At 36.0% G+C, this 25,744-nt stretch overlaps 3 protein-coding genes across 3 annotated transcripts; 2 read left to right on the top strand and 1 right to left on the bottom strand.

The window, feature by feature from the left end:
* Positions 1 to 5,053: 5,053 nt before the first annotated feature.
* Positions 5,054 to 11,449, top strand: LOC143600472 (uncharacterized). The gene is made up of 16 exons (XM_077078151.1): positions 5,054 to 5,138; positions 6,368 to 6,492; positions 6,585 to 6,690; positions 6,773 to 6,889; positions 7,544 to 7,609; positions 7,720 to 7,761; positions 7,848 to 7,892; positions 8,184 to 8,245; positions 8,776 to 8,869; positions 9,124 to 9,216; positions 9,303 to 9,372; positions 9,475 to 9,545; positions 9,707 to 9,772; positions 10,392 to 10,515; positions 10,603 to 11,396; positions 11,444 to 11,449. Exons 2-16 carry the CDS (start codon positions 6,374 to 6,376, stop codon positions 11,447 to 11,449), a joined length of 1,875 nt encoding a protein of 624 aa, XP_076934266.1. The 5' UTR covers positions 5,054 to 5,138; positions 6,368 to 6,373.
* Positions 11,450 to 11,487: 38 nt separating this feature from the next.
* Positions 11,488 to 15,435, top strand: LOC143600465 (uncharacterized). Its single transcript, XM_077078147.1, has 4 exons — positions 11,488 to 12,191; positions 13,133 to 13,639; positions 14,115 to 14,405; positions 14,977 to 15,435. The coding sequence occupies exons 1-4, from the start codon at positions 11,508 to 11,510 to the stop codon at positions 15,232 to 15,234; spliced, it is 1,740 nt and encodes a 579-aa protein (XP_076934262.1). The 5' UTR covers positions 11,488 to 11,507; the 3' UTR covers positions 15,235 to 15,435.
* Positions 15,436 to 17,433: 1,998 nt separating this feature from the next.
* Positions 17,434 to 20,200, bottom strand: LOC143600464 (BTB/POZ domain-containing protein At1g55760-like). The gene is made up of 4 exons (XM_077078146.1): positions 19,967 to 20,200; positions 19,207 to 19,352; positions 18,916 to 19,034; positions 17,434 to 18,143 (listed from the first exon to the last, which is right to left on the bottom strand). The coding sequence occupies exons 1-4, from the start codon at positions 20,164 to 20,166 to the stop codon at positions 17,541 to 17,543; spliced, it is 1,068 nt and encodes a 355-aa protein (XP_076934261.1). The 5' UTR covers positions 20,167 to 20,200; the 3' UTR covers positions 17,434 to 17,540.
* Positions 20,201 to 25,744: the final 5,544 nt, after the last annotated feature.

Below are 25,744 nucleotides of genomic sequence, written 5' to 3'. Positions count from 1 at the left end.
GTCGATTTCCTGAACTATTTAGGTGGACAAAGTGCATCCTTGTGTTAGTTAACCTATCTAATGAGTGGTTAAATGACATAACCACCCATCACCTACCTTCTTTGATGTTCTAGTTGCATCCTTTGGTTTTGAAACATTTAGTTTGAGTCCCTTTAGTGAAGCAATTGCTAAAAATAATGTCAAAGTAATGTAAAGGCCGAGATTCAAACCCCAGACCTCCTGTTTATCAACAACCAAGCTTACCATGTGAACTTTGTTGTTGTTTAGAATAGTTACAAAGTATGAAATATATATTCTGCTTGATCGATGTTTCAAATGGCTTAAGTTTTGTTAATGAAAAATTTTACATCAATCGATTCGTACTCTTCTTTCAATCAAAAGCTCTAATAAATCAGTTTGAAATGGGAAAAAATTTAATGTTGTTAAGCTTTTGGACTACTATGAGCCAAATTTTTTTTTCTAATTTAAGATCACCGGTGTCAATAAACTCAATTGTGATTATTATCGATTATTAAATCCAATGAACCTAGAGAAAAAAACAAAATGATATTTAAAAGAGTAAATTGCAGTTTTCGTCTCTGTGGGTTGTCCAGATATGCATTTTTAGTCAAATAGTTTTTAAATTTACGACTTTTGTCCATGTAGTTTCAAATTATCTGTAATCAAACCCGACCCTACTAACTCCGTTAAGTCTGATCGTTGAACCCATCAACGTTCCCTTCACGTGAGGGCCAATTTTTTCCTCTTTTTCCCACCTCAAATACACCCCAGCTCCTCACGTGAGGGGGCTTGCGAATTAAAGTTGAGGTTTATTTGGGGAAAATGACAAAAATGCCCCTCACGTGAAGGGCACACTCATGGATTTAACTACCAGACTTAGCGGGTTTAGTGAGGTCAGATTTGATTACAGGTAATCTGAAACTACACGGATGAAAGTCATAAATTTAAAACTATTGGAGTAAAGACGCAAATAGTTTACTCTAATAATAATAATAATAATAATAATAATAATAATATTATGTAGTTTCGTTTCAATTTCTAAATCTTGCAAGCGAAGGGAGGAAGGAAGAAGGAAATGAGAAGACTGTAAACCGTACACAATCTTTCTTTCTTTCTTTCTTTATTATATACACACACACACACATATATATATATAGTTAATTTTACCGTCTAATTCTGTAATTGAATTATTATTGTGTCTGTAATTGGAAACTTTGAAAGCTTTGCTTGAGATAGATTGATTTAGAAGTGTTTTGCTCTGATAAGATATGCGTCTACCATGCATCTTCCATCAAATTATTGTGAGTGTATTTAAGCAATAAATATAATAAGATATGCGTCTCTGAGTAAGATAAAGATAAAATGGTGGATGAGATACGGAAAACTTTTTAAAAATAGAGATAAATGTTGAATAGTATGATTTTAGTTAAATTGTAAGATAGAAAATGATGAAGGGTAGAGCATTCCATCCCATTCACAATTTTTTACTCTATAATTTAACTAAAAATTATATTTTTTATAATTTATCTTATTTTTAAATATTTTCCATATCAAATCCACAATTTTCATATTTATCTACCTCACAAATACCTATCTTGTTATATTTATCATTCTTTATCCATATTCATATAATTACATAAAAAATCACTAAATTTTCTTTATTTTTTTCAATACAATAATATTATTTTTATACCTTTATCATTTTATTTATCTTATCCACTCACAACCACTTTAAAAAAAGTATTAAAAAATTATGTGGTGTGAAAAGTGTGTTCACAAATTTACTGATGAATACTAGCATTACCTCTCTACTTTATTCACAACCATTCACAAACTACAGAGAACAAAGACAATAGAAACTTGTGTTTTAAAAAAACAAAAAGAGAAAATTATGATTTGCGTCCCTGACTAACTGAGTGGGGACACGCTGTGTCCCCATTTTTCAAGTTGCGCTAGTCGATTTCCTGAACTATTTAGGTGGACAAAGTGCATCCTTGTGTTAGTTAACCTATCTAATGAGTGGTTAAATGACATAACCACCCATCACCTACCTTCTTTGATGTTCTAGTTGCATCCTTTGGTTTTGAAACATTTAGTTTGAGTCCCTTTAGTGAAGCAATTGCTAAAAATAATGTCAAAGTAATGTAAAGGCCGAGATTCAAACCCCAGACCTCCTGTTTATCAACAACCAAGCTTACCATGTGAACTTTGTTGTTGTTTAGAATAGTTACAAAGTATGAAATATATATTCTGCTTGATCGATGTTTCAAATGGCTTAAGTTTTGTTAATGAAAAATTTTACATCAATCGATTCGTACTCTTCTTTCAATCAAAAGCTCTAATAAATCAGTTTGAAATGGGAAAAAATTTAATGTTGTTAAGCTTTTGGACTACTATGAGCCAAATTTTTTTTTCTAATTTAAGATCACCGGTGTCAATAAACTCAATTGTGATTATTATCGATTATTAAATCCAATGAACCTAGAGAAAAAAACAAAATGATATTTAAAAGAGTAAATTGCAGTTTTCGTCTCTGTGGGTTGTCCAGATATGCATTTTTAGTCAAATAGTTTTTAAATTTACGACTTTTGTCCATGTAGTTTCAAATTATCTGTAATCAAACCCGACCCTACTAACTCCGTTAAGTCTGATCGTTGAACCCATCAACGTTCCCTTCACGTGAGGGCCAATTTTTTCCTCTTTTTCCCACCTCAAATACACCCCAGCTCCTCACGTGAGGGGGCTTGCGAATTAAAGTTGAGGTTTATTTGGGGAAAATGACAAAAATGCCCCTCACGTGAAGGGCACACTCATGGATTTAACTACCAGACTTAGCGGGTTTAGTGAGGTCAGATTTGATTACAGGTAATCTGAAACTACACGGATGAAAGTCATAAATTTAAAACTATTGGAGTAAAGACGCAAATAGTTTACTCTAATAATAATAATAATAATATTATTATTATTATGTAGTTTCGTTTCAATTTCTAAATCTTGCAAGCGAAGGGAGGAAGGAAGAAGGAAATGAGAAGACTGTAAACCGTACACAATCTTTCTTTCTTTCTTTCTTTATTATATACACACACACACATATATATATATATAGTTAATTTTACCGTCTAATTCTGTAATTGAATTATTATTGTGTCTGTAATTGGAAACTTTGAAAGCTTTGCTTGAGATAGATTGATTTAGAAGTGTTTTGCTCTGATAAGATATGCGTCTACCATGCATCTTCCATCAAATTATTGTGAGTGTATTTAAGCAATAAATATAATAAGATATGCGTCTCTGAGTAAGATAAAGATAAAATGGTGGATGAGATACGGAAAACTTTTTAAAAATAGAGATAAATGTTGAATAGTATGATTTTAGTTAAATTGTAAGATAGAAAATGATGAAGGGTAGAGCATTCCATCCCATTCACAATTTTTTACTCTATAATTTAACTAAAAATTATATTTTTTATAATTTATCTTATTTTTAAATATTTTCCATATCAAATCCACAATTTTCATATTTATCTAACTCACAAATACCTATCTTGTTATATTTATCATTCTTTATCCATATTCATATAATTACATAAAAAATCACTAAATTTTCTTTATTTTTTTCAATACAATAATATTATTTTTATACCTTTATCATTTTATTTATCTTATCCACTCACAACCACTTTAAAAAAAGTATTAAAAAATTATGTGGTGTGAAAAGTGTGTTCACAAATTTACTGATGAATACTAGCATTACCTCTCTACTTTATTCACAACCATTCACAAACTACAGAGAACAAAGACAATAGAAACTTGTGTTTTAAAAAAACAAAAAGAGAAAATTATGATTTGCGTCCCTGACTAACTGAGTGGGGACACGCTGTGTCCCCATTTTTCAAGTTGCGCTAGTCGATTTCCTGAACTATTTAGGTGGACAAAGTGCATCCTTGTGTTAGTTAACCTATCTAATGAGTGGTTAAATGACATAACCACCCATCACCTACCTTCTTTGATGTTCTAGTTGCATCCTTTGGTTTTGAAACATTTAGTTTGAGTCCCTTTAGTGAAGCAATTGCTAAAAATAATGTCAAAGTAATGTAAAGGCCGAGATTCAAACCCCAGACCTCCTGTTTATCAACAACCAAGCTTACCATGTGAACTTTGTTGTTGTTTAGAATAGTTACAAAGTATGAAATATATATTCTGCTTGATCGATGTTTCAAATGGCTTAAGTTTTGTTAATGAAAAATTTTACATCAATCGATTCGTACTCTTCTTTCAATCAAAAGCTCTAATAAATCAGTTTGAAATGGGAAAAAATTTAATGTTGTTAAGCTTTTGGACTACTATGAGCCAAATTTTTTTTTCTAATTTAAGATCACCGGTGTCAATAAACTCAATTGTGATTATTATCGATTATTAAATCCAATGAACCTAGAGAAAAAAACAAAATGATATTTAAAAGAGTAAATTGCAGTTTTCGTCTCTGTGGGTTGTCCAGATATGCATTTTTAGTCAAATAGTTTTTAAATTTACGACTTTTGTCCATGTAGTTTCAAATTATCTGTAATCAAACCCGACCCTACTAACTCCGTTAAGTCTGATCGTTGAACCCATCAACGTTCCCTTCACGTGAGGGCCAATTTTTTCCTCTTTTTCCCACCTCAAATACACCCCAGCTCCTCACGTGAGGGGGCTTGCGAATTAAAGTTGAGGTTTATTTGGGGAAAATGACAAAAATGCCCCTCACGTGAAGGGCACACTCATGGATTTAACTACCAGACTTAGCGGGTTTAGTGAGGTCAGATTTGATTACAGGTAATCTGAAACTACACGGATGAAAGTCATAAATTTAAAACTATTGGAGTAAAGACGCAAATAGTTTACTCTAATAATAATAATAATAATATTATTATTATTATGTAGTTTCGTTTCAATTTCTAAATCTTGCAAGCGAAGGGAGGAAGGAAGAAGGAAATGAGAAGACTGTAAACCGTACACAATCTTTCTTTCTTTCTTTCTTTATTATATACACACACACATATATATATATATAGTTAATTTTACCGTCTAATTCTGTAATTGAATTATTTTTGTGTCTGTAATTGGAAACTTTGAAAGCTTTGCTTGAGATAGATTGAGGTGAGCCGCATTCTCTCACAATTTAATTTAAGTTGCATACCACAATTAATAAGTTTGATTGTTTAGTTATTATTTAGGGCTAGGGGTGTAATTGAGCCGATCAGTGCTTAGTGCGAGCTCGGCTCGTTTAGAATTGTATTTTTATAGCTTCAGCTCGCCTCGTTTTAGTTTAAGAGGCGAGATCGCCTCATTTTAGTTTAAGAGGGCTCGAGCACGAGCTCGCCTCGTTTAGAACCAGTGGCACAGGAGAGAGGGGGGGGGGCTTAAAAATTTCGGGCGAAAACTGGTAAATTTACACTACTGCGTGAAAATGGGTTTTGGTGGGATGGAGGGTGGTAAAAGGTGTAAATCGAAAACGGGTAAATTTACACAGCTGCACGAAAGAAAAGAAGACCCGGGGGGGGGGGGGGGGTAAAGGTTTAGATCGGAAACAGGTAAATTTACAATGCTGCACGAGGGGGGGGGGGCACGGGCCACAAGTATCCTTTGTGAATGTTTAGATATTAGAACTATCTTAATTTGACAGTTTACTTATTTAGTGTTGATTGTATGGCTAGGGGTGTTATCGAGCCAATCGTTTAGATTAAGAGGGCGCAACTCGGCTCATGAGTATTTTGTCAAGCTCGAGTCCGTCCTGAGGAGTTTAAGCGGGCTTGAGTGCGAGCTCGACTCGTTTAGAGTATATTTATAGCTCGAGCTCGGCTCTTGTAGTTTAAGAGGGGACCACGCTTTTAGAGTATTTTTACAGCTCGAACTCGGTTTGCTTTAGTTTAAGAGGGCTCGAGAACTGTATTTCTAAATCTCGAGCTCAGCTCGTGAGTATTTCGTCAAGCTCAAGCTCGGCTCGGTTTTATTAAATTTTTAATTGTTTTGTTTATTTATTTCTAATTATATATTTAATATAATGTAAATTATTTATTTATTTTTTAATGATAGGTTTATTTATAATAATAGTTGTTATATTACTATAGTAAATAATAGCTCGTTTAGGCTCGCAAGCCGGCTTGGGCTCGTATAAGCTTGGCTCGATTCGAGTTTTAACTTGCCAATTTCGAGTAGCTCACGAGCGGCTCGGCTCGTTTACACACTTAATTTTTTTTTCTTGTTAATCCCTAAATAATCAGAATTTTCCAAATATAATCATCACAAGTTCAAACTCAACGAGTCTCACTTTCAAAAATCATAAATTCCGTTCTTGTATTTAATGTTAACATGCATGTTTATATCAGAGTCGAATGCCGCTTCAACGACAACTGCCTCACAATGGAAAGGAGATGAAGAATTTTGAGACACCGAGTAGTTTAGGTGTTACCGATGGAGGTTTAGTCATGATGGTTTCCAACACTTCTTCAATGTATGATTATTATTAGTAGTAGTATTATTATTAATATATATATTTTTTTTTGTGCAAATGTAAGAATCAATAATGAAGTCTTTAAATTTCAGGGTTTCCAGTAATGGAGTATTAAATCCAGACGGTTCTGCATTGAATCCGGCTGCTTATCAGCAGCAAATTAGAAATAATTCAGATTTAATGGCTCAATTGCTTCAGGTTAGATTATTATTTTTTTAATTTTTTTTTATATATTTTTTAATATAAAGTTGAGTTCTTGACATGTAAATGTTAATGGCAGAGTGATCCTGAGTTGGCTCAAATCATTACTGGGAATGATTTAAATAAGCTGCAGGAGTTATTAAGAAGACGGCACAATCAGAGAACTGAATTGCGTAGGCTAATAGAAGCAGAGATGGTGAGTTGAGCGGGTTGGCCTAAAAAGAATATTTTTTTCTGAAAAAATAATCAATGTGTTAGAATTGGCAAAGTGAACTGGTCGGGCTGGTTGGAAAGCGGGTCAAAATGGGCAACCTTTTGGTACAGGTTCAAGCGGGTCGGGTTTAGTTAGGTTGACCCAGAACACTTTTTTACCTAAAGTTCAAAATTTTTATACAGACGATTGCGTAAATTATATTATTTCAGTAAAATATATGTTTTTAAATAAGATTTGAGAGATTTTGTGCGCAAAAATTACACCTTTGACGACTTCGACCTTTTTGACTTGATAGATACTTGAATCGACCCGCCTATAAGTCAACAAATCAAAACGGGTTGGGTTTGGTTGGGTTGACCTAATAATATTTTTTTACTAAAACTTTATAATTTTATATATACAGTTAAGTGTGTCAGATATGATTGTAGAAATTATATTATTTTACTGACTGTTAAATCTTTTAATAGAAAAGTTTGGAGGTTTTATGCATTAAAGTTAAACCTTTGGCGACTTTTGACCCGTTTGACATTAACAATAACTCGAATTGACCTGTTTAAACAATTCGAAATTGCCACTTTTAAGACAAATTTATACGAGCTATGTTCTAATTTGTTCTTTTTCCAAAAACAAAAAAAGGCACTACTTTATGCAGACCCTTTCGATGTGGAAGCACAAAAGAAAATTGAAGCTGCAATTCGACAGGTTTATAATACTTTTTTTTTTAAACTTTGCGGACATTATACTCCGTTATCATAATTCATAGCTAAACTCTTGCATTTATAAATCCACTAATAAATAATTCGATTTTACAGAAAGGTATTGATGAGAACCAGGCTGCTGCACTAGAACGCGTGGTAAGTATTCTTTACCACCATATTTTTACATTTTAATATTTTGAAAATGTTTAATCTTGGAAAACATATTTGAATCAAATTTTCAGGTCATGCTTTATGTTGACATGGAAGTCAACGGTGTTCCCGTGAAGGTAATGCGAGATGCTTCTTATATACCCTTTCAAAATTTTATAATATTTATCTTTACAAAACACTAAAAATATCATATCTACATATTTTAATAAATAAAATTAAATTAGTAATCCTTGTGCACTGAGATGATTCACAGTAATCGTTCGTTCAATGATTTAATATTATTAGTTTCGCAAGGGTAAATGATCTTTTGGAGTTTAGAAATGGATATGAAGTTTTGATCTTTTTGATGAATATATATGTACAATTTGATTCAAAAAAGTTGTTAAACAAGTACTCTTTTGAATCAGGCATTTGTCGATACTGGAGCTGAATCAACCATATTATCAAAAAGCTGTGCAGAGTGTTTGGGGTACCAGCCCTTGTTTTTAATTTTTTTTATATATAAGTTAATCTTTTTTGCATCCACTTACATCATGTAACTTATTACAAAAAATCATCATCATCATCGTCATCATCGTACTAAGTATATCCCACCAATAGCAAAGCTATGGTAGGGTCTGAGGAGGGTAAGATGTAGACAGCCTTACCTCTACCCTATAAGGATAGAGAGGCTGCTTTCGGTGAGACCCCCGGCTCGATAGTAGTTTTGCATCAAGCCTTGGACATAAGGCACATAGCACTCAATCATCGGGACACCGGCTGATCGGTGCATGTACCCTTGTCTTTCGGCTATCAACGCCACTACATGATGCCTGATTAACCGTCCGTCACTTTTAACGTTATTTTCACGAGATTAGTAAAATAACGTCAAAATTAGTGCAATTTCACTTTTGCCCACCCGAGGGTTCACACATATATACATCATATGTGCGCACCACAAGCAGGGCTATTTATTACAAAAAAATCAAATATTTTATTGTTTTTTTTCATTTCGTTTAGATTGTTGAGGCTTTTAGACGAACGTTATAAGGGCATTGCTCACGGAGTTGGCCAATCAGAGATTCTTGGTAGGATACATGTTGCTGAAATTAAGGTAAATGTTGTTAACTGAATTTAGTCATTTTACCTGTAAAATGCCACATGTGCGAAAATATTTTTTGTTAAAAAAATTTAAAAGATGACATGTTATAATTGGTAATAAAATGTAACTTGGTTGTTAAAACAGTTGATCTAAAATACAAAATACGTTCGGTTTTTTTATTATTCTGTAATCTTAAATTATTGCTACTTTTTTAATGCATCTGTTTAACACCATCTAATGGATTTCAAATATTCGAATTTTTGTAGATTGGGAATAACTTCTATCCGTGTTCATTTGTCGTGTCGGATTCACCCGATATGGAATTCCATTTTGGATTAGACATGCTTCGTAAGCACCAGGTAATTTCCATTATTTTGATTCGCTTAATGAAACAAATGATTCATAATTACATGTATAAAATTTTGAAATATTGATTTTTTTGCAGTGCACAATTGATTTGAAAGATAATGTTTTGAGAGTTGGTGGAGGAGAGGTTACTGTACCGTTTTTACCTGGTTTGTTATTCTGTCAATTTTCTAAAAAAAAAAATAATAAAACCTTATATTATCGACTCTTAAATAATAACAAATGTATCATACTACATGGTTAATTAACAGAAAAGGACATCCCGTGCAATTTCATAGAAGGGGAGAAGCAGTTAAACGAAGCATCCAGCTCTGGAACTGGAGTAAGATTATTCACTATAATTAAGTTTTTAAAAGAATTATTTATAGTTCACTGAGTACATATCCAACCAAACCGTCTTTTCACAATTCGAGTGACTGAGACATCTGTTTTATTATTATTATTATTATTATTATTATTTATCTATGTATTATTGTATTTTAGGGTTCATTTGGATCAGCAGCAGAGAGGAGCAACACCCCAGGGTCGGATCATGGTGGTCTCAGTCACGTGAGTTTTATTTTATACTCTTATTGGCAAATGACATAAAAATAACAACTTAGTTTCAAATATATCCTTCTAAATGTTCAAATTTCCACATATATTATTTAAGCTTTCAAAATACTAAATATAACATCTTTACTCATTTCGTGGTAAATAAAATAAAACTCAGTTACTTGTAACAATATGCTTCATTGAATACAATAACAATTTTATCGTGAATTAATTTACCGCATAATGTTCTCCTTGTCAAAGCCGGCCCAGGTAGGCCCGAATCTTGTATATACATATATATTAAAAAAACTATAATATTTAATGTTTGAACTCATTTACCTAATTCATTTAAGTCCATTTTTTATAAAAAAGGAAATTTTGCACATCCTAAACCTTAACCTAATAAGCCCATTTAAAATTTCAATGCCAAAAATGTTTCTTTCTCTCGGCCCAAAATAAGGGTATTTTGGTAAACTTACCATAACCTAATAAGCCCATTCAAAAGTTCTAGGCCAAATTTTTTTTTCCGCTCTCGGCCCAAAATAAGGGTATTTTTGGTAAACGTGACCCTAAAACTAGGTTGTACTCTTTGTATCCATCTAGCATACCTTGTAACTTGGTTTGTAATTCCCAGGATCATCCGTCGATCATCGATCCATCAAATCAACCAACATCCTCAGCTTTACAAATCGACATGGCTCGTGGGGTTTGCAAGATACGTGGCGATGACGAGTATTATGAGCCGGACTTTTTGTACAGTAAGTTTTAAGGCTTTTTTGTTTACTTAAATACCCAAATTTTGTAGTAATATTTTGTAATCACGTGCGAGTTTATTATAATTACAGGTGATACAACTCGGACAATGTTTACAATGAAAATTTTCCATGGAGGTGAGTTTTCTAAGTATCCCGGTAGAGCTTACAAGGGAGGTAAAGTAAGTTACGTTGACAATGTCGAGGTTGATAAATTTGACAAGGATGAGTTGGGAGAAATTGTTAGGTCCGTGGGATATCCGTGTGATATGGTTTTGTACTTTCATTACAAGGAACCGTGTTTGTGTTTGGATTTGGGTATTAAGCCCTTGTGTGACAATGGCGATTTTCAAAAACTTTTTGATATTGTAAGAGGTGGAACTAACCTTGTTGAAGTATATATTGAACATGGGCAAACATGCGTGATAACGAACGCGTCGTTTTCTACCTATTTTCCCATTTCGAATGAGGGGACGTTAATAAAGTTCACCGAGTCTCGGGGAAATGAGGAGGAATGTAGTGAAAGCGATTCGTATGAAAGTGATTCGGAGGGTAGTAAAGATGACGATGATGATCCGGATTATATTCAAGAATTTAATGATAATCATGTGGAGGATGTAGACGTTGATTTTGATGCGGATGAACATAAACATGAACATAAACATGAACATGATACTCTCATAGATGGTGGCGATCTAAACGACGATACGTTAAATGTTGACATTGATAATTTCGATAGCGACGATGAGAATCCGCGTTTGTTGAAAAGTGTGGCAAGGAAGATTAGAAGGAAACAAGTTACTAGCGCGAGTGAAACATGTCCATTCTATGTTGGTCAGTTAATAGAAACGAAGGAGAAGTTGAACGAGATGGTTAAAAAATACGCGGTTGGTTCAAGAAGAGACATTTATATTAAGAAAAATGATCCACTTAGGTATAGAGTAGTGTGTTTGGGTTCAAACGGACCGAGTCACGGTCAAAAGGTCAAAAAAAGGTCCATGAAACCGACTTGCCCTTGGGCGATGCATATCTCAAGAGGCACCGTTCAAGATCATTGGTGTGTGAAGACACTCCGTTACCAACATCAATGTTTCGAAAGTAAAGTTATCGGTCTATACACTCAGAGCACCATAGCCAAGGAGATAGAGGCGACTATTGACACCAATCCGCTTATACCCGTGAAAGAACTTCGAGACGAAATTCAAAACAAGCACAAGATCCACGTCTCGGAAGCAAAGATGAGAAGAGCCAAGCTGGACGTTACGTATAAAAAGGATGGTGATTTTAGAAAGCAATACGGTATACTAAACAAATATTGTGAAGAACTATTAAGAGCCAACCCTGGTACCACGGTCCAAATAGACGTGGAACCGTGTTGTGACCCTAGTAGTCCTACTAGGCAATTCAGGAGAATTTATATATGTTATGCTGGCATGAAGAGCGGTTTTAAAATGTGTGGGCGAGAAATTCTTGGGTTAGATAGATGTTCTATACAAGACCCATTCCCGGGCCAGATCTTGACTGCAGTTGGTATAGATGGTAACAATGGTATATATCCGGTTGCTTTTGCACTTGTGGAAGCGGAAACTGATCAGTCATGGACATGGTTCTTAAAGTGTCTTGGAGATGATTTTGATTTGCCTACTAATGCTTCTTTCACATTTATTAGTGACGGCCAAAAGGTTATTTTATTTTTACTTGATTTATTAGATTTTAATAATCTCAACTAAAAACTATTGGCTAATAATAATCCCAACTGAGTTTATCACCACTGGTAGTTCCAAATTAAAAAAAAAATTGGCTCTCAGTGGTTCCCCGTAGAGGTGCAAACGAGCCGAGCTGCTCGCGAGTTACTCGAGATCGGCTCGCTAAAAAGCTCGATCGAGCTGAGCTAAATCGAGCCTGATTCTGAGCTCGAGCCTAAAAGTAAGCTCGTTCAATAAATGAGCTCGAGCTCAAGCCGGCTCGCAAGCCTAAATGAGCATGTCATGTATATAATTTTTTAAAATATATATTTAATAATTATTAATTAATATTTATAATGTTATGAAAAAAATAACTAAATAATATATATTATTTATATATAAAATTATAATAGAAAAAAATATATAAATATAATTATAATTATATAAGATAAGAAATAATTGATAAATAGTAAACGAACCGAGCTCAAGCTCTGTGTAAGTTAAACAAGCCTAGTCGAGCTCGGGCTCGGATCGTTTGCACTCCCTCGTTAAAAAAACTTAACGGCGTTTTTGCAGCGTTGAAACGATGTTCCAAACGACTTGATTCGTGTTTCGAAATGGTTGTTTGAACTTCAACTAATAAAAATTTAGCCATTTGCAGTGTCGTTTCGAGCTAAGTTTTACTTCAATCAACTCGTATTATACTTTTAATCAAAAGCCCTAAAAAATCAGTTTGAAATTCGAAAAAAAAATGCCGAATTTCATTTAACGTGGGACCACTGAGAGCCAATGTTTTTAAATCTGGGACTACCACTGACGATAAACTCAATTGGGATTATTAAAATTCAATAACCCTTTTCTACCTCTGCATGTTTTTTTTTGTTCAAATTTACAATATATGCTTATCTTGTATCAATTGTTTTCTCCGTTTCATGTAGGGACTTATTCCAGCATTAGAACGGGTCTTCCCTAATGCCGAGCATCGGTACTGTCTAAAACACATACGCAAAAACATGAAGAAGCAATGGGGTGGAGATGTGTTTAAAAGCATGCTTTTGAGAGCCGCTTCTGCCACTTCGCTCCCGTATTACATCAACGCTATGGAGGATATAAGAAAAGCAGACACAAGTTTATTTAAGTGGCTCGAACAAATCCCAGCTAAAAGTTGGTCAAGAGCACATTTTTCAGGATCGGCAAAGTGTGATATCCTATTGAACAGCATATGCGATGAGTTTAACAAGCATTTAATTGGAGCAACGGACAAGCCTGTGATCACATGTTTAGAGTATATCAGAGAGTATATGACAAAGAGGATTGTAAATGTGAGGAAGCTACAAGCAGACGCTGCAGGGCCCTTAACACCATATGCTCAATCATTGTTTGAAACTATACAATCCGAAGCATCACAATTGACCGTTATGATGGTGGATGATGCAATTTACCAGGTAAAATCATATTACATGTAGGGGTGCAAACGAGCCAAGCCGAGCCTGAGCTCGGCTCGTTTAACTTACATGGAGCTCAAGCTCGAGCTCGGCTCGTTTCGAGCTCTAATTTCAAAGCTCAGGCTCGACTCTTTACTATTTATTAATAATTACTTTTTTATATATTTAAAATTATTGTTATATATATATTTTGTCAATTATAATTTTATGTATAAAATAATATATAGTATTTTGTTATTTTTAGTTATTTTTTCATAATATTAAAAATTATATAAATGACAGGCTTGTTTAGGCTCGCGAGCCAGCTCAGGCTCGTTTATTAATCGAGCTTACTTTCACGCTCGAGCTCGGGTTCGATCGAGTTTTTTCACGAGCCGATCTCGAGTTGCTCGTAAGCAACTCAGCTCGTTTGCATCCCTAATTATATGTCATTCCTGTGTAATGACGTAGTTATACGTGGTTTTTATATTGATAGGTGAATGGCGTGGGGACCACCCAATGTGTCGTGAACGTGGAATTGAAAACATGCACTTGCAGGAAGTGGGATTTGACTGGAATGCCATGTAAACATGCGGTAGTGGCTATTAGGAACATGGCTGAAAATGGTATGAATGTTGGCGTACCGGAAAATTGGGTTGATGAAGCTTACTGGTTAGATACTTGGAAAAAAGTATACGCGAACCAAATTAGTGCAATCCCAGGACCAGATATGTGGACTCCTTCAGAGTGTACAACAACGTTAACGCCACCAAAACGTCATGAGCAGGTAATAAAAATATAAGTTGGAATTATAGTTGAATGTTGGGGTGTGCAAGAAACCGAAAAAACCGATCCGAAACCGAAAACAACGATCCGAAATCAAAAAATCGAACCGAAACAAAAACTGAAGGTTTGGTTTTATGTGTTTGTAAAAACCGAACTAACGGTTCGGTTTTGGTTTTGCATGCAATTAAATCGAAAAAACCGACTCGGATCCCTAAATTTTTGTTTTTATATATTTTATATTAAATAATTTATAAGAATTTAATAAACATGCAACTCAAATATTTTTGGTCAAATGTATAATAGTCTATTATCTTACAATTAACAAAATTATTTATACCTAAATTCATTATTTTTTGCCTACTTTTTTTTCGGCCTAAAATTTTCAAACTCAAATGCCAAAAACCGAACCGAAACCGAAAAATCCAAAGCCGAACGGTTTCAAAAACTCTAAAAACCGAAGTTTTGGTTTTCGGTTTGGTTTTAGCTGAAAACCGAACCGCACCACGCACAGCCCTAGCTGAGTGAATTGCATATCTTTGACTTATTAAAGTCAACTGTGTGTTTTTGCAAAGAATGGGGAGCCAAATAAGAAGAGAAGGAGGTCATCACTTGATGAGAGGCGGAAGATATCAACTGCTGAGAAGAGGAAAAAGTCAATGGAAGAGGTTGAACGAGTGTTTTCTTCGGGAGGCCAAATGACAAGAAAGGGACACTTCAAGACATGCCAGAAGTGTGGAAATAAGGACCACAATGTCCGAACTTGCAAGGCTGTAGGCGGGACAGGAACTAGTTTGCAAATAGACGTAATGCCGGTTTCAGATTGTTTATGATGGTGTGCTATGTTTGACTTTTTGTAGATGGTTTGACAGTTTGACTATTTCATTAGTAGATTATGATGATGTGTTATGTAATGTTATGTTGGAGTTTGTTTGACAATTTAAGTTTAGAGTTTCTAGTGTTATTAGGGCGTGTAATTTATACACGAGACATTAATACATGACACGTACCTACACGACTTTAACAGGTAACATGTAAGGCGTTAACATGTTTCGTGTACTAAACATGTAGACACGAATTTATCTGTTAATTTTCGTGTCTAAACAGGTAAAATACATGTTAAATACCTGATTAGATTTTTATAATTAAAATAATAAATAATTATAAGTTATCCTAAACCATAAATTCCTAAAACATTCTCACTTTCTGTTACTCAGCCGTCAACATTCACGAACATTCCTTCTCCGACTTTTGTTTCACTAAACAGGTTGTCAAATATGTGTTTCCAACCAACTCTTATTGTGTATATCAGGTAGTAGTAACAGGTTTGTGGTCGTGTTTGGGATACAGGTACACGATAAGTTTTCGTGTCGTGTACATGTATACACATTTCGTGTTCGTGTCTTATCGTGTACCTAAGTGTTATGAACTTTGATGGTTGACTTTGAGGCTGTGTTTTGCACATTGTTCAATATAAATGCACTTATACAAGCTCTAAAGGTTTTTATGGCAGCCAGAATTCAGTGCTGACTTCGGGAATCGTGAAAAATTGGCATCTTTTTCTTTGCTTTGACCGCAACTTTGTTTAGTCTTCCTCTTTCCTTCGGCCCATGTTTCAAAGCTAGCAAAAAGTTCGAGCCTCCGGGATCTCTCTTTAACGGCGGTCGGTCAGTCCTTTTCTTTTGCTGATGCTGAGACTGATGCTTTGTCTGTCTCTCATATCATTGAGAATAAAGATCCACTTGTCAACGCTAAACTCGGTATCTCGCTTCCTTCCTAGTACACCTAATAGACCCATACTCATTACGAATGTGTTCACCAAACACCTGAATTAGCAACCTTCTGCTTAGACCGGAAACAATAAGGAAGGAGATCTTTCGATAATGGGATATAGAAGTCAGGTGCGACGGTTAGCTCAGTCAGAGCGTTGAGTCGAAGACAGAAATTTTTTTGGCCTAAAGTTAGTTGAGTAATTGAGTTTAAACATTAAGAATACATTTTTTTCCTTCCAAAAATATATGTATTTTTAGAAAGATAATAAAAATTCAGGCCTATTGAGGTGTCGGGCCAGGGTCAGTCGACCACTCGGCCTTGCTAGGATATCTTTTTGGGAGTTAAATACTTATTTGTATTTTACTAACCTTAATATATGTGTGCATTGTAAACATTTAGGGGTTGCATTTTTTAACACAACAAAAAAATAATCATGTTTTATGTTGGCGTATCTAACATGTTTAATAAACGGGTCGTGTTTGAGTTGACATGTTTAACCTGTTTAGTTAAATAGGTAGAGTGTAGACCCACAACTTCATAATTAAAAGGTTGATCCGTTAACCCGTTCCACCTTTTACAATTCACCGACACAATGAGCATGCTTAGTTGCTTACAACTTGATTATTACCCGTCATCCATGGTACACAACACTTTAAGTTAAGATTGGTGTTTTTGACACGAACAAAAAAATTGGGTTAAATTCGAGTTGAAACTGATTCAGGAAGCCACAACTAGAGGTGCACAAACCAGTTAAAAATTCAAAACCGGTTTGTGTTGACACCGGTTCGATTTGGTCAACAAAAGTCAAACCGGTTTATGATCGGTTTCGGTTCGGGTTGAAACCGGTTTTTGACCGGCCTACGATCGGTTTCGATTCTGGTTTTGACTGGTTTTTGCCCGGTTTTGGTTCGGTTAACCGGTTTGGAACTGGTTTTGGTAGAGAAAATTACAAACCGGTTCCAAACTTGCAGTCTCCACCACCTTGGAGCTGCCGATTTCTCATGGGACCTAGATTTGCAGGCGCAAATTCACGATTAACTCGACGACTCAGAGCAAAATAGCGCCTATAAACAACTAACCAAAACCGATTGGTTTACACACTCACATGACACAAGTTTTTGATCTTGCTTTGGTTTGAGCCTAAAACCGACCCACCCACACCATTAGTCTTGGATAGTCAAAAAAGCCAACCTAGCTCGTTTAAGCTTGTCACAAGCTCAAACGCGTAGGTTTATTGACAACAAACTATGTAACAAATAATTCGTGTGGTATACCGTTTTTAGGAAACAACAATAATTTTGTTACAAACGAATCCCATACGGGTTTCATAAATCAATAGATATAACAATCGACAAGTCATCGAGTTTCAAAACCCTTTCCAGGCCGAAAGAATTTCGTTAACAACTTCACCTATCAAATCCCTATCACCATATTGTATAAACGCGTTGAATTCTTCACGAACATCGAATATCTTACCAAACTTGACAAGATATTGAATGCAACTAATCTTCAACTTTGGCAATCTATACATTGAAGCACTTTGCAATCTTTCCAACACGTTCTTAGTGTCGATATCTTCTACTAAACTTTCTTCACACGCGTCCTTTAAATCCGAAACATCATACTTATCAGCCGCCCGAAGAAGATCGAGTCTATGATTAATAAATTCTTGATGTTTTATGTTTAAATAAATATATCCAAGAAAAGCTTTGCAAGCTTCTATTGACATGTCATTGATGTTAATCGCGGACATTTCTTTTTCTTTGAAGTCGTGGGAGAACATGCTATGAAAGACTGGTGACCGGGCTGCCAGAACAGCCCGGTGGGCCCCGATTGTTCCATTGGAAGCACAAATGACGATATCAGTGTGAATGCTTTCTGATAACATCCTACCAACGGATGAAAGTGTTGTTGAATTTGTGTTGTTTTGCGTAAACCCTTCACTCCAAATGGAACGAGATTCGCCGCCCTGTTTTAATAAATAATGTCGTATAAAAAAGCTAAGTCAGCAAATTATTTATAAAAAATACTTGCATAAAATTGGATTTGTCATACTTTTAAGTGATTCACTTGACTTTGCACTAAAGAAATCTTCTTGATCTTAAAAAAATAATAATAAAAAATACTAATTTCAAACAACTTTTTTTTCATATCCTCACACATTTGATTAATGTGTTTGACCTTAAAGTCTACTAATAAAAAGACTTTGACAACTTATATGAATAGTAAAACCCATAATAAGTAAATGCTAGTGTCAAAATTAGGTTCACCAACCATATCTAAATCTTTTTTCAAAATAATAATTTTTTTAATTTCTAAAAATGTTTGAATGCAATATAATAATAATAATAATAATAATAATAAGTCACGTTTGGGATCCATCACTTGGAGGCTTGGGTTCTCCGGTTTAGACTTAGGTTCGATCTTTAATTGTGTCATTTTTGGTGGATTATGACGATAAAAATTTTTGAGTTAGGCCTTGCGAGGTTGTCAGTTTGAATCCCGAGCCCACCCGGGTTTTCATCCCACCGTGTGTTACGCCAGAGAGCTCTGCTCTTGTGGTGGCACACCGACTGTCAAGTGACAGCTGACGGTATGGTTTCCAGGGGAACACTCAAGCAAAACTTTGAAGCTAGCGTTGGCCCGGTTAAGACAACATAGTCTGACCAAAGTTGGACAACGGGGCTCTCTAAAATTGAGGAACAAAGTCGTCGTCATTCCAAATAAATAAAATAAATTACGTTTGGAGATGCAGTCTTTAGATCAAGAAACTCAAGGTCAATGATGAATCTACCAGTCAACTGAACATCAAGAGCCCAAACAAAACCTTCACCACTTCTTATCTGTTTATCCTTAATTTCTGCATACAAAACACACAAGATTAATATGCTAAACATATATATACATATTTATTTTTTAACATTAATATTCATTGATTCAAATAATTTTTTTTTACATGTAAACAGACAACAAGCTGCCCTGCTAGCTCTTTTTTATATAACATAATCAAATTTGCAGTCGATAGTTCTTACCTGGATGAACCAACGTCTTGCGACCTCCCAACGATGTGATTACACGAATGTTGAACGAAGCAATCGGAGTATTTTCACGAGCTAATTTTGGGATCTCCGGGAAGAGTTTAATCAACAATTTTCGATTCTTTTCCACAACTAAATACCTTCATTATGCAGAAAATTAAAAGATTTACTTAAATCACTATATGCTACACCACCCCGTCTGATTTCACATCATTAAACGGTCGTCCACAAAACATTTAGACGATTGTTTTTAACAAAAAAAATCATAACTTTGAAAATTATTAATTAGAACCGCTTGAAACAATATCTGGACAATTGTTCTGACCATAGGGGTCATGCATTGACATTATTAGTCAAAACAACCGTCTATCCTTCATCCAGGTGGCCGTTTGAAATAGTGTGGGATTAGATACTAGATGGTGCTCATCGGTTCGGATTCGGATATTTTGTTAGTTCGAATTTGAATACTTTTATCCAAAACCAAAATCCAAACCGATCCGAAAACCAAACACAAAACTCGGATACGGTTAATATCCGTACCCGAAAACAGAATTCGCAATTCGGATATTTTTTTTTACGAATACAACTCAGTTATCGAAATCCAACCCGAATCGTCAAACCGATCCAAAACCCGAATCCACAATTCTTTAAAAAAAACTAAAATCATATTTATACTATTTCAAAACATAACAGAATTAACTAACCAAACAAAACTTATAAAAATAAAAACCACACACAAATTATTAATTATTACCAGTTCCACTTTCCAATCTTAAAACAATCCGATTTCCGGTTAAACCACGACCCGAATTCATCAACTCGCCATTGCGCAAGGCGCGAAATCGTTTCGACACGATACGCCGAGTCATTCATCCTTGCGAAAGCAAGCGCGGCCGCGATTTCATGGAAACACTCCAAGAATCCATCGAAAAACAACTCCCCGTGCTTTCCCATGTTGGCTAATGTTGCATGAACATGTAGTAATAATAATAATAATAATAATAATAATAATAATAATAATAATAATAATAATAGTTGTATAAGAACATATACAAATTTGATACACTGTGTGTGTGTGTTGGGTTGAAAATAAATAGTGTGGTTTTGATGAAGCTTTAAAGATATTAATGGGTTAGCTTAATGGCAATATGAAGATGATGAAGGTGGTGGTAGTGGTATGTGTTTGTATATAGTAAAGGTTTATTATTGCTTATTGCTTATTGCTTATTGCTTATTGCTTATTGCTTTGGTATTTAGTTTTAAACATATTCTAGTTTTCAATAAATATTTCAACGACTTTTGTTTTTGGACAAAAATGCATTTCCATTATATATTTATTATTATTATTTTATATTTTGTACATTTTTGTATTTTTGTATCCTTAAAATGACACTGTAAATCTTTGGGTTATATGTAGCTTCTCATCAATAATTTTAATAAAAGCAGAAGTGTATAAATCGTGTTTTTTCTAAAACATGGTTTTGGATATGACTATGTATTGGAAAATCGGGTATTGATAATACCTGGTTTGGGTTTGGGTCCGGATCAGTTATAAAAGCGGGTATTTTTAAAACAGGGCATTTGATTACCCTTTTTCCAGGTATTAAAGAAACCTGGTGCATGCTAATCATTTCCAGGTATTGCCAGCCGCTAATCATACTTTATACTTTATAATATAACATCCCACACCATGGTGCATGCTAATCCTGTGAAATTGGGCGATGTGTAATGATTAATGTTCTTTAAGGGCATTTTATGTTACATTATTGTCACCCTTATTAGCTAAAAATATATGTAATGGATAACGACTTTTAGTGGCCTTTCAATCATTACCACTTCAAGACACATATGAGCTTTATTGTAGAAACGCTTATGCACATATAACGTCTTATAATGCTCATAGGATGATGCAAAGGCTTTATCTGTCTTTATAACACCCTGTTACACATTTACTTAATAAAAATGAGTGTATGAAACCACAACCCCTTAATCATTCTAACTCTTAATTCATATTTAAAAACATTACTCTAAAGCATGGGCATAAGTTGTACTTGGTCCTTTGAACTTTGAAGCTAAGTATTGGTTTTGATTCACTCAAAAGGAAAAAAGTTAGCAAGTGTGGGGTCTAGAAATCAAGATTGTAAATTTTTGTCTCAAAAGGAAAAAAGTTAGCAAGTGTGGGGTTTAGAAATCAAGATTGTAAATTTTTGTGTAGAAATAAGGAAGCATAGATATTTTCAACTTTCAATGATAACACTTCCACATTAAAGAGTTGATGCACAATTAACAAATTTCTTCATTGATATTTTGATTTTAAACTTCCAATAATAATACTTCCACATTAAATGATGCATGACTTATTAAAAAATATCAACAATGTCATCTAAGGTCCATCCTTTGTACAACATGATCCAATTTTAATATCCAACAACTTGATTCTTTTAAACCTACATCTATATTTACACCATATGAACTCTTAATCATTTAAAACTACACACCTTAATTAATACTGGTAGCAACTAAACCTTTGGTCTCGACACTTGATCGATATGTTACATACCATGTCATAAATGCTGTTGTTTCTATAAGAAAAAAAAGGTCATAAAAAAAAGACATATAAACTTACATGGATAGTTTTACAGAGCTGACTGATTTTATAATATCTTTTAATAGCGGTGAAGTGTGGAGTACAATTAAGTAATTAAATTATGTAACAGTTGCTAGTCCTCATAATTTACATCGATTTAGTTGTACGACGTATATGGGTGAATTTGAATTGGAAATTTACTTAAAAACCAAAAAATCAGTTTTTATTTATTTTCATTTTTTAAAATCTTCCTATTTCAAAATTTTTTGTTTTTATTTTCATAATAGATTAAGTTCGTTTTGGTTTGGGTATATTCAATTACCATTGTTTGACTTTAAATTTTTTTCCTTAAAACTCTGAGCTAAAACTTTATTATTTAATAATTAACTGATTATTACACATTTAGGTCTAAAGTTTTGGGCTACACAACTTATTATTACTTAAAAAAATCACTTAATATTTAAAAATAAAAATTATAATTATATTGAATACTTAAGTTACATATTTGATTATAACCCCTGTTTCATTACTTATTATAAACATGATAAAGTATATAAAAAGAGTTATGAAGAAACACTAAGTGACCTGGGGCAGATTACGGATAATCTGGGGGTTAAGTAATGTTTCCCACGAGGATGAGGTCCAGCAGAGAAGGTTGTTCTTCAGGTGACCTGCAAAACAGACACCGTAAGCTCATCACTGAGAAGGGGGGGTTCCTCCTTGTGACCACCCTCCGGCGTGAGAATCAGACTAGATTGCTCTGAATATAAGTGTATATTGAGAGATTGCTAGATAAGATAAGATAACGAGATATCAGATGATGTCCTTACCATTCCAAGGTGTTGGAGTATTTATAGCCGAATGTAGGTTTCCTAGAAGGTACAGCCGGCTGAATAGTATTCCTGTTCTACCAACAGTGGACTACGCACAGGCCATGCTGGTTGGTGGATAGACTACGGCCGACAGTAACAAGGTCGGCTGTATACTGTTCCTTTACTGTCGGCTATGCACTGTTCCACCAACTGTAGGCTGCGCACGTCCCATAGTAAGGGTTGGTGAGTAGGCAGCGGCTAATAGTGACAAACAGTACTAGAGGGTGCTCCTCCTCGTACTGTTGTCGGTGAGCTGTCACCCTGTGATTGGTTCATGGGCGGTTCTGGTCAGATCGTCTGTTCTGCCCATACCTTAGTAGGTATAGTACAAAAGATCTTCCAGAAGCATATGGACTGGCTCATTTAGGCGGGATTATTCCCGCCTTGCTCATTCCTTCATGTGACTACTGAAGTAGCTAGTGCCTTGTGCGTGTAGCCTTGCTGTCAGTGCGGGTAGCCTTCCCTGATGGCTTGTATCCGCAACTGCGGGAACAAGCGGGGTACTTCACCATTGGGAGGCTTTCCCTGCGGGTACAGCTGGCGTACTGCGCGTAAGGTTTTCTCTGAGCATGGTGGGTCCTGCGGGAGCAGTTGGTCGTTGCGCAGACGTCCCTGTTCAAGGTGAGTCTTGCGGGTCCAACTGGGCTCTGCTGGGACCTACCTCTTCAAGTCCCCCCAGTCCAATGTTCTTCTCATGAATTAATAATAAGTGAGGTGAACTTTTGGACTAGCAAGGGGTTTTGAAAAGGGTTTTTAGTTTTAAGGTTTTCCGTGGGGATTCTTCCCGCGGTTTTCCTGATGTCACGCAGAAATTCCCGACTTTTCTGCTTGATCTTTGGGTATGAAGCGGGTAGGTTTGTAACCTCCTCGCAAGTCAGGAGCGTTGAGTCCCACTTGTGGATTCTCCATGGGGTTTTGGTAGTTTTCAACATAGTGATCAATTATGCTAAAACCACCAATTCCATCTTGGAGTTTCAAACAATATAGTTCTCGACGTTCCCGTCATGCGGGGATGTTATTCCCGTTTCCGCAAGCATGGCCCAGAAGATCCTTCTTGGTTTGAATTCCCAGCAGAGTGCTAAGTATGTGAAGGGTTTTGCCTTGACACTGTACCCGCACTCGTCTTACAGTTACTTTACTTCCAAGGTATTCCGGGCGTCAATTCCCTGTGGGTGCTAAGTATGTGAAGGGTTTTGCCTTTCACACTGTACCCGCACCCGTCTTATAGTTGCTTGGTTGCCGAGGTATTCATGGCTTCAATTCCCTGCAGGTGCTAAGTATGTGAAGGGTTTTGCCTTAACACTGTACCCGCACCTGTCTTACAGTTACTTGGTTGCCAAGGTAAGGGGTATTTTCCCGCCTACTTTTGAATCTTTTTTGAATTTTTTGAAATTCGAAGAGTTGGTGAAAGGATAAGAACAGTCCAAACCTCTGAAACGTCGTGCGACGGTTTCTTCTGACTGTGTCAGGACGTGCAGGAAGTTATGGTGACGTATCAGTACATGGTCATTCCAGACGCTTTTTCAGGCGCGTGGGCGCGATTTTTCGGGCTAACCAATGAGCTTCGGGTTCTCCTGGCCCGGATGCAGCTGCGCGTCGAGCTGCTTTGTCGTGAAAACGACAAGTTAAAAGCAGCTCGCATACAAGAAGTAGCTCAGGCGCGGGCTGTCCGGGAGGAGAATAGGAGGCTCTCCGCCGCGGCTGCGGAGAAGGAGAAGGCGTTCAAGGCCCTTGAAGTTGAGGTTCAGGCCCGTCTCGAGGCCCGTTCCAAGGCTGCCCAAGCTGTTAACGAACAGCTTTGGCTGGCTAAGGAAACTGCTAGGAACGCGACTGAAAGGGCCACCAAGGCTGAAGCTGTTGCAGAGCCTCTACGCCTCGAGAATGAGGAACTTAAAGCTAAATTAGAGGCGCTCCAACAGGCTCATGATGCCTTGGCGATGGAGGACGCGAAGAAGCTCCAAGAGATCCTGGACCAGAGGGGCGTGCTTGACCACACTGAGCGGAAGCTAAAGGGCGTCGAAGAGGCTGCTGCAAAGGAAGTGTTGCTTGCCAACCTCAATAAAAGTGAAGCCGAACGCGCCTGTAATCAAGCTCAAGCCGCCCTCCAAGAAGCTCTGGTTGCCAAGGAATGGCTTCTTCGAGAAGCGTTGTCTCAGGTAAGCTTTTCATGTCTTTACGCTTTTCTTTGTAAATAGAAAAGGTTTTGATACTTGTATTTTTCTTTTTGTAGGTTGTGCATCGGGTCTTCACGGAGACGTCTTATGACGATGCTATGAGCACAGCCCTCAACGCTTCTCACGAGGATGGGGAAAAGGCCGGCTTCCTGCTTGGTCTAGGGTTTGTTGAGAAAGGCATCCCGCATTCCAACTTCCCTTTGTATAATGTGGATACTGAAGCTGTTTATGACCAAGCAGTGAATCAGTATGCCGCCTTCCCGCATCCGGTGGTGGAGAAGGTAAACGAAGTCGCTGCTGCTGATGATGGGCTAGCTATTCTTAAAGCTTTCCTTGAACCGCCACGCTCTACTGATGGTGCGGGTCCAAGTGGAAGTGGTCCTGAAGCATGATCCTGAAGATCCCTCTCCACCATTAGCGTAGATTTTTGTTTAGCTTCTTTTGTATGCGGGTATGTACCCAGCAATCTTTGTAATATTTGAATTTGATGGAATAAAGATTGTGTTAATCCCTTGCCTTGTTTATTTTACGCATGTTTTGATTTAACTTAGCAATTTCTTTAGTACTTAGATAAGTTAACTTTTTAACGTGGCCAATTATAAGTTTGTTTCGCTTCCTCTTTCATGATTGTGCGGGTATGATCGTCACTTACACTTAGTAGGATGGCTTAACTTTACTTATATCTGTCCTGCGTGGAAGTTTTCCTCATCTTTTCCTTTGAAATTTTCTAAGTGTTCAGAATAAGTTAACCTTTGGACGTGGTAGATAATAGGTTGAAGTTTTGCCTCCTTGTTCGTGATTGTGCGGGTAAGACCGTCACTTGCACTTACAAGGATAGCTAAACTTTACTTACATCTGACCTGCGTGGAGGTTTTCCTTAAAACTTGAAATTTTTACCG

This window comes from Bidens hawaiensis, unplaced genomic scaffold (assembly GCF_021521415.1).
Source record: "Bidens hawaiensis isolate Kalapana, Puna unplaced genomic scaffold, B.hawaiensis_p1.1 tig00054139_1, whole genome shotgun sequence".
Lineage (NCBI taxonomy): Eukaryota > Viridiplantae > Streptophyta > Magnoliopsida > Asterales > Asteraceae > Bidens > Bidens hawaiensis.
Note: the sequence above shows the minus strand (reverse complement) of the source record. Positions and strands in the feature narration are given on the sequence as shown.

What these genes read in the sequence shown, in the direction of transcription:
- LOC143600472 (XM_077078151.1), top strand. Translation starts at nt 6,374, where the DNA reads ATGCCGCTTCAACGACAACTGCCTCACAATGGAAAGGAGATGAAGAAT. An exon ending in TAATGGCTCAATTGCTTCAG is followed by an intron (nt 6,691 to 6,772) that starts GTTAGATTATTA and finishes TGTTAATGGCAG; the next exon opens with AGTGATCCTGAGTTGGCTCA. An exon ending in CATCCAGCTCTGGAACTGGA is followed by an intron (nt 9,546 to 9,706) that starts GTAAGATTATTC and finishes ATTGTATTTTAG; the next exon opens with GGTTCATTTGGATCAGCAGC.
- LOC143600465 (XM_077078147.1), top strand. Translation starts at nt 11,508, where the DNA reads ATGAAACCGACTTGCCCTTGGGCGATGCATATCTCAAGAGGCACCGTT. An exon ending in TGGATGATGCAATTTACCAG is followed by an intron (nt 13,640 to 14,114) that starts GTAAAATCATAT and finishes TTATATTGATAG; the next exon opens with GTGAATGGCGTGGGGACCAC. An exon ending in CACCAAAACGTCATGAGCAG is followed by an intron (nt 14,406 to 14,976) that starts GTAATAAAAATA and finishes GTTTTTGCAAAG; the next exon opens with AATGGGGAGCCAAATAAGAA.
- LOC143600464 (XM_077078146.1), bottom strand. Translation starts at nt 20,166, where the DNA reads ATGGGAAAGCACGGGGAGTTGTTTTTCGATGGATTCTTGGAGTGTTTC. An exon ending in CAAGACGTTGGTTCATCCAG is followed by an intron (nt 19,035 to 19,206) that starts GTAAGAACTATC and finishes TTTTGTATGCAG; the next exon opens with AAATTAAGGATAAACAGATA. An exon ending in TAAAGACTGCATCTCCAAAC is followed by an intron (nt 18,144 to 18,915) that starts GTAATTTATTTT and finishes TTATTAAAACAG; the next exon opens with GGCGGCGAATCTCGTTCCAT.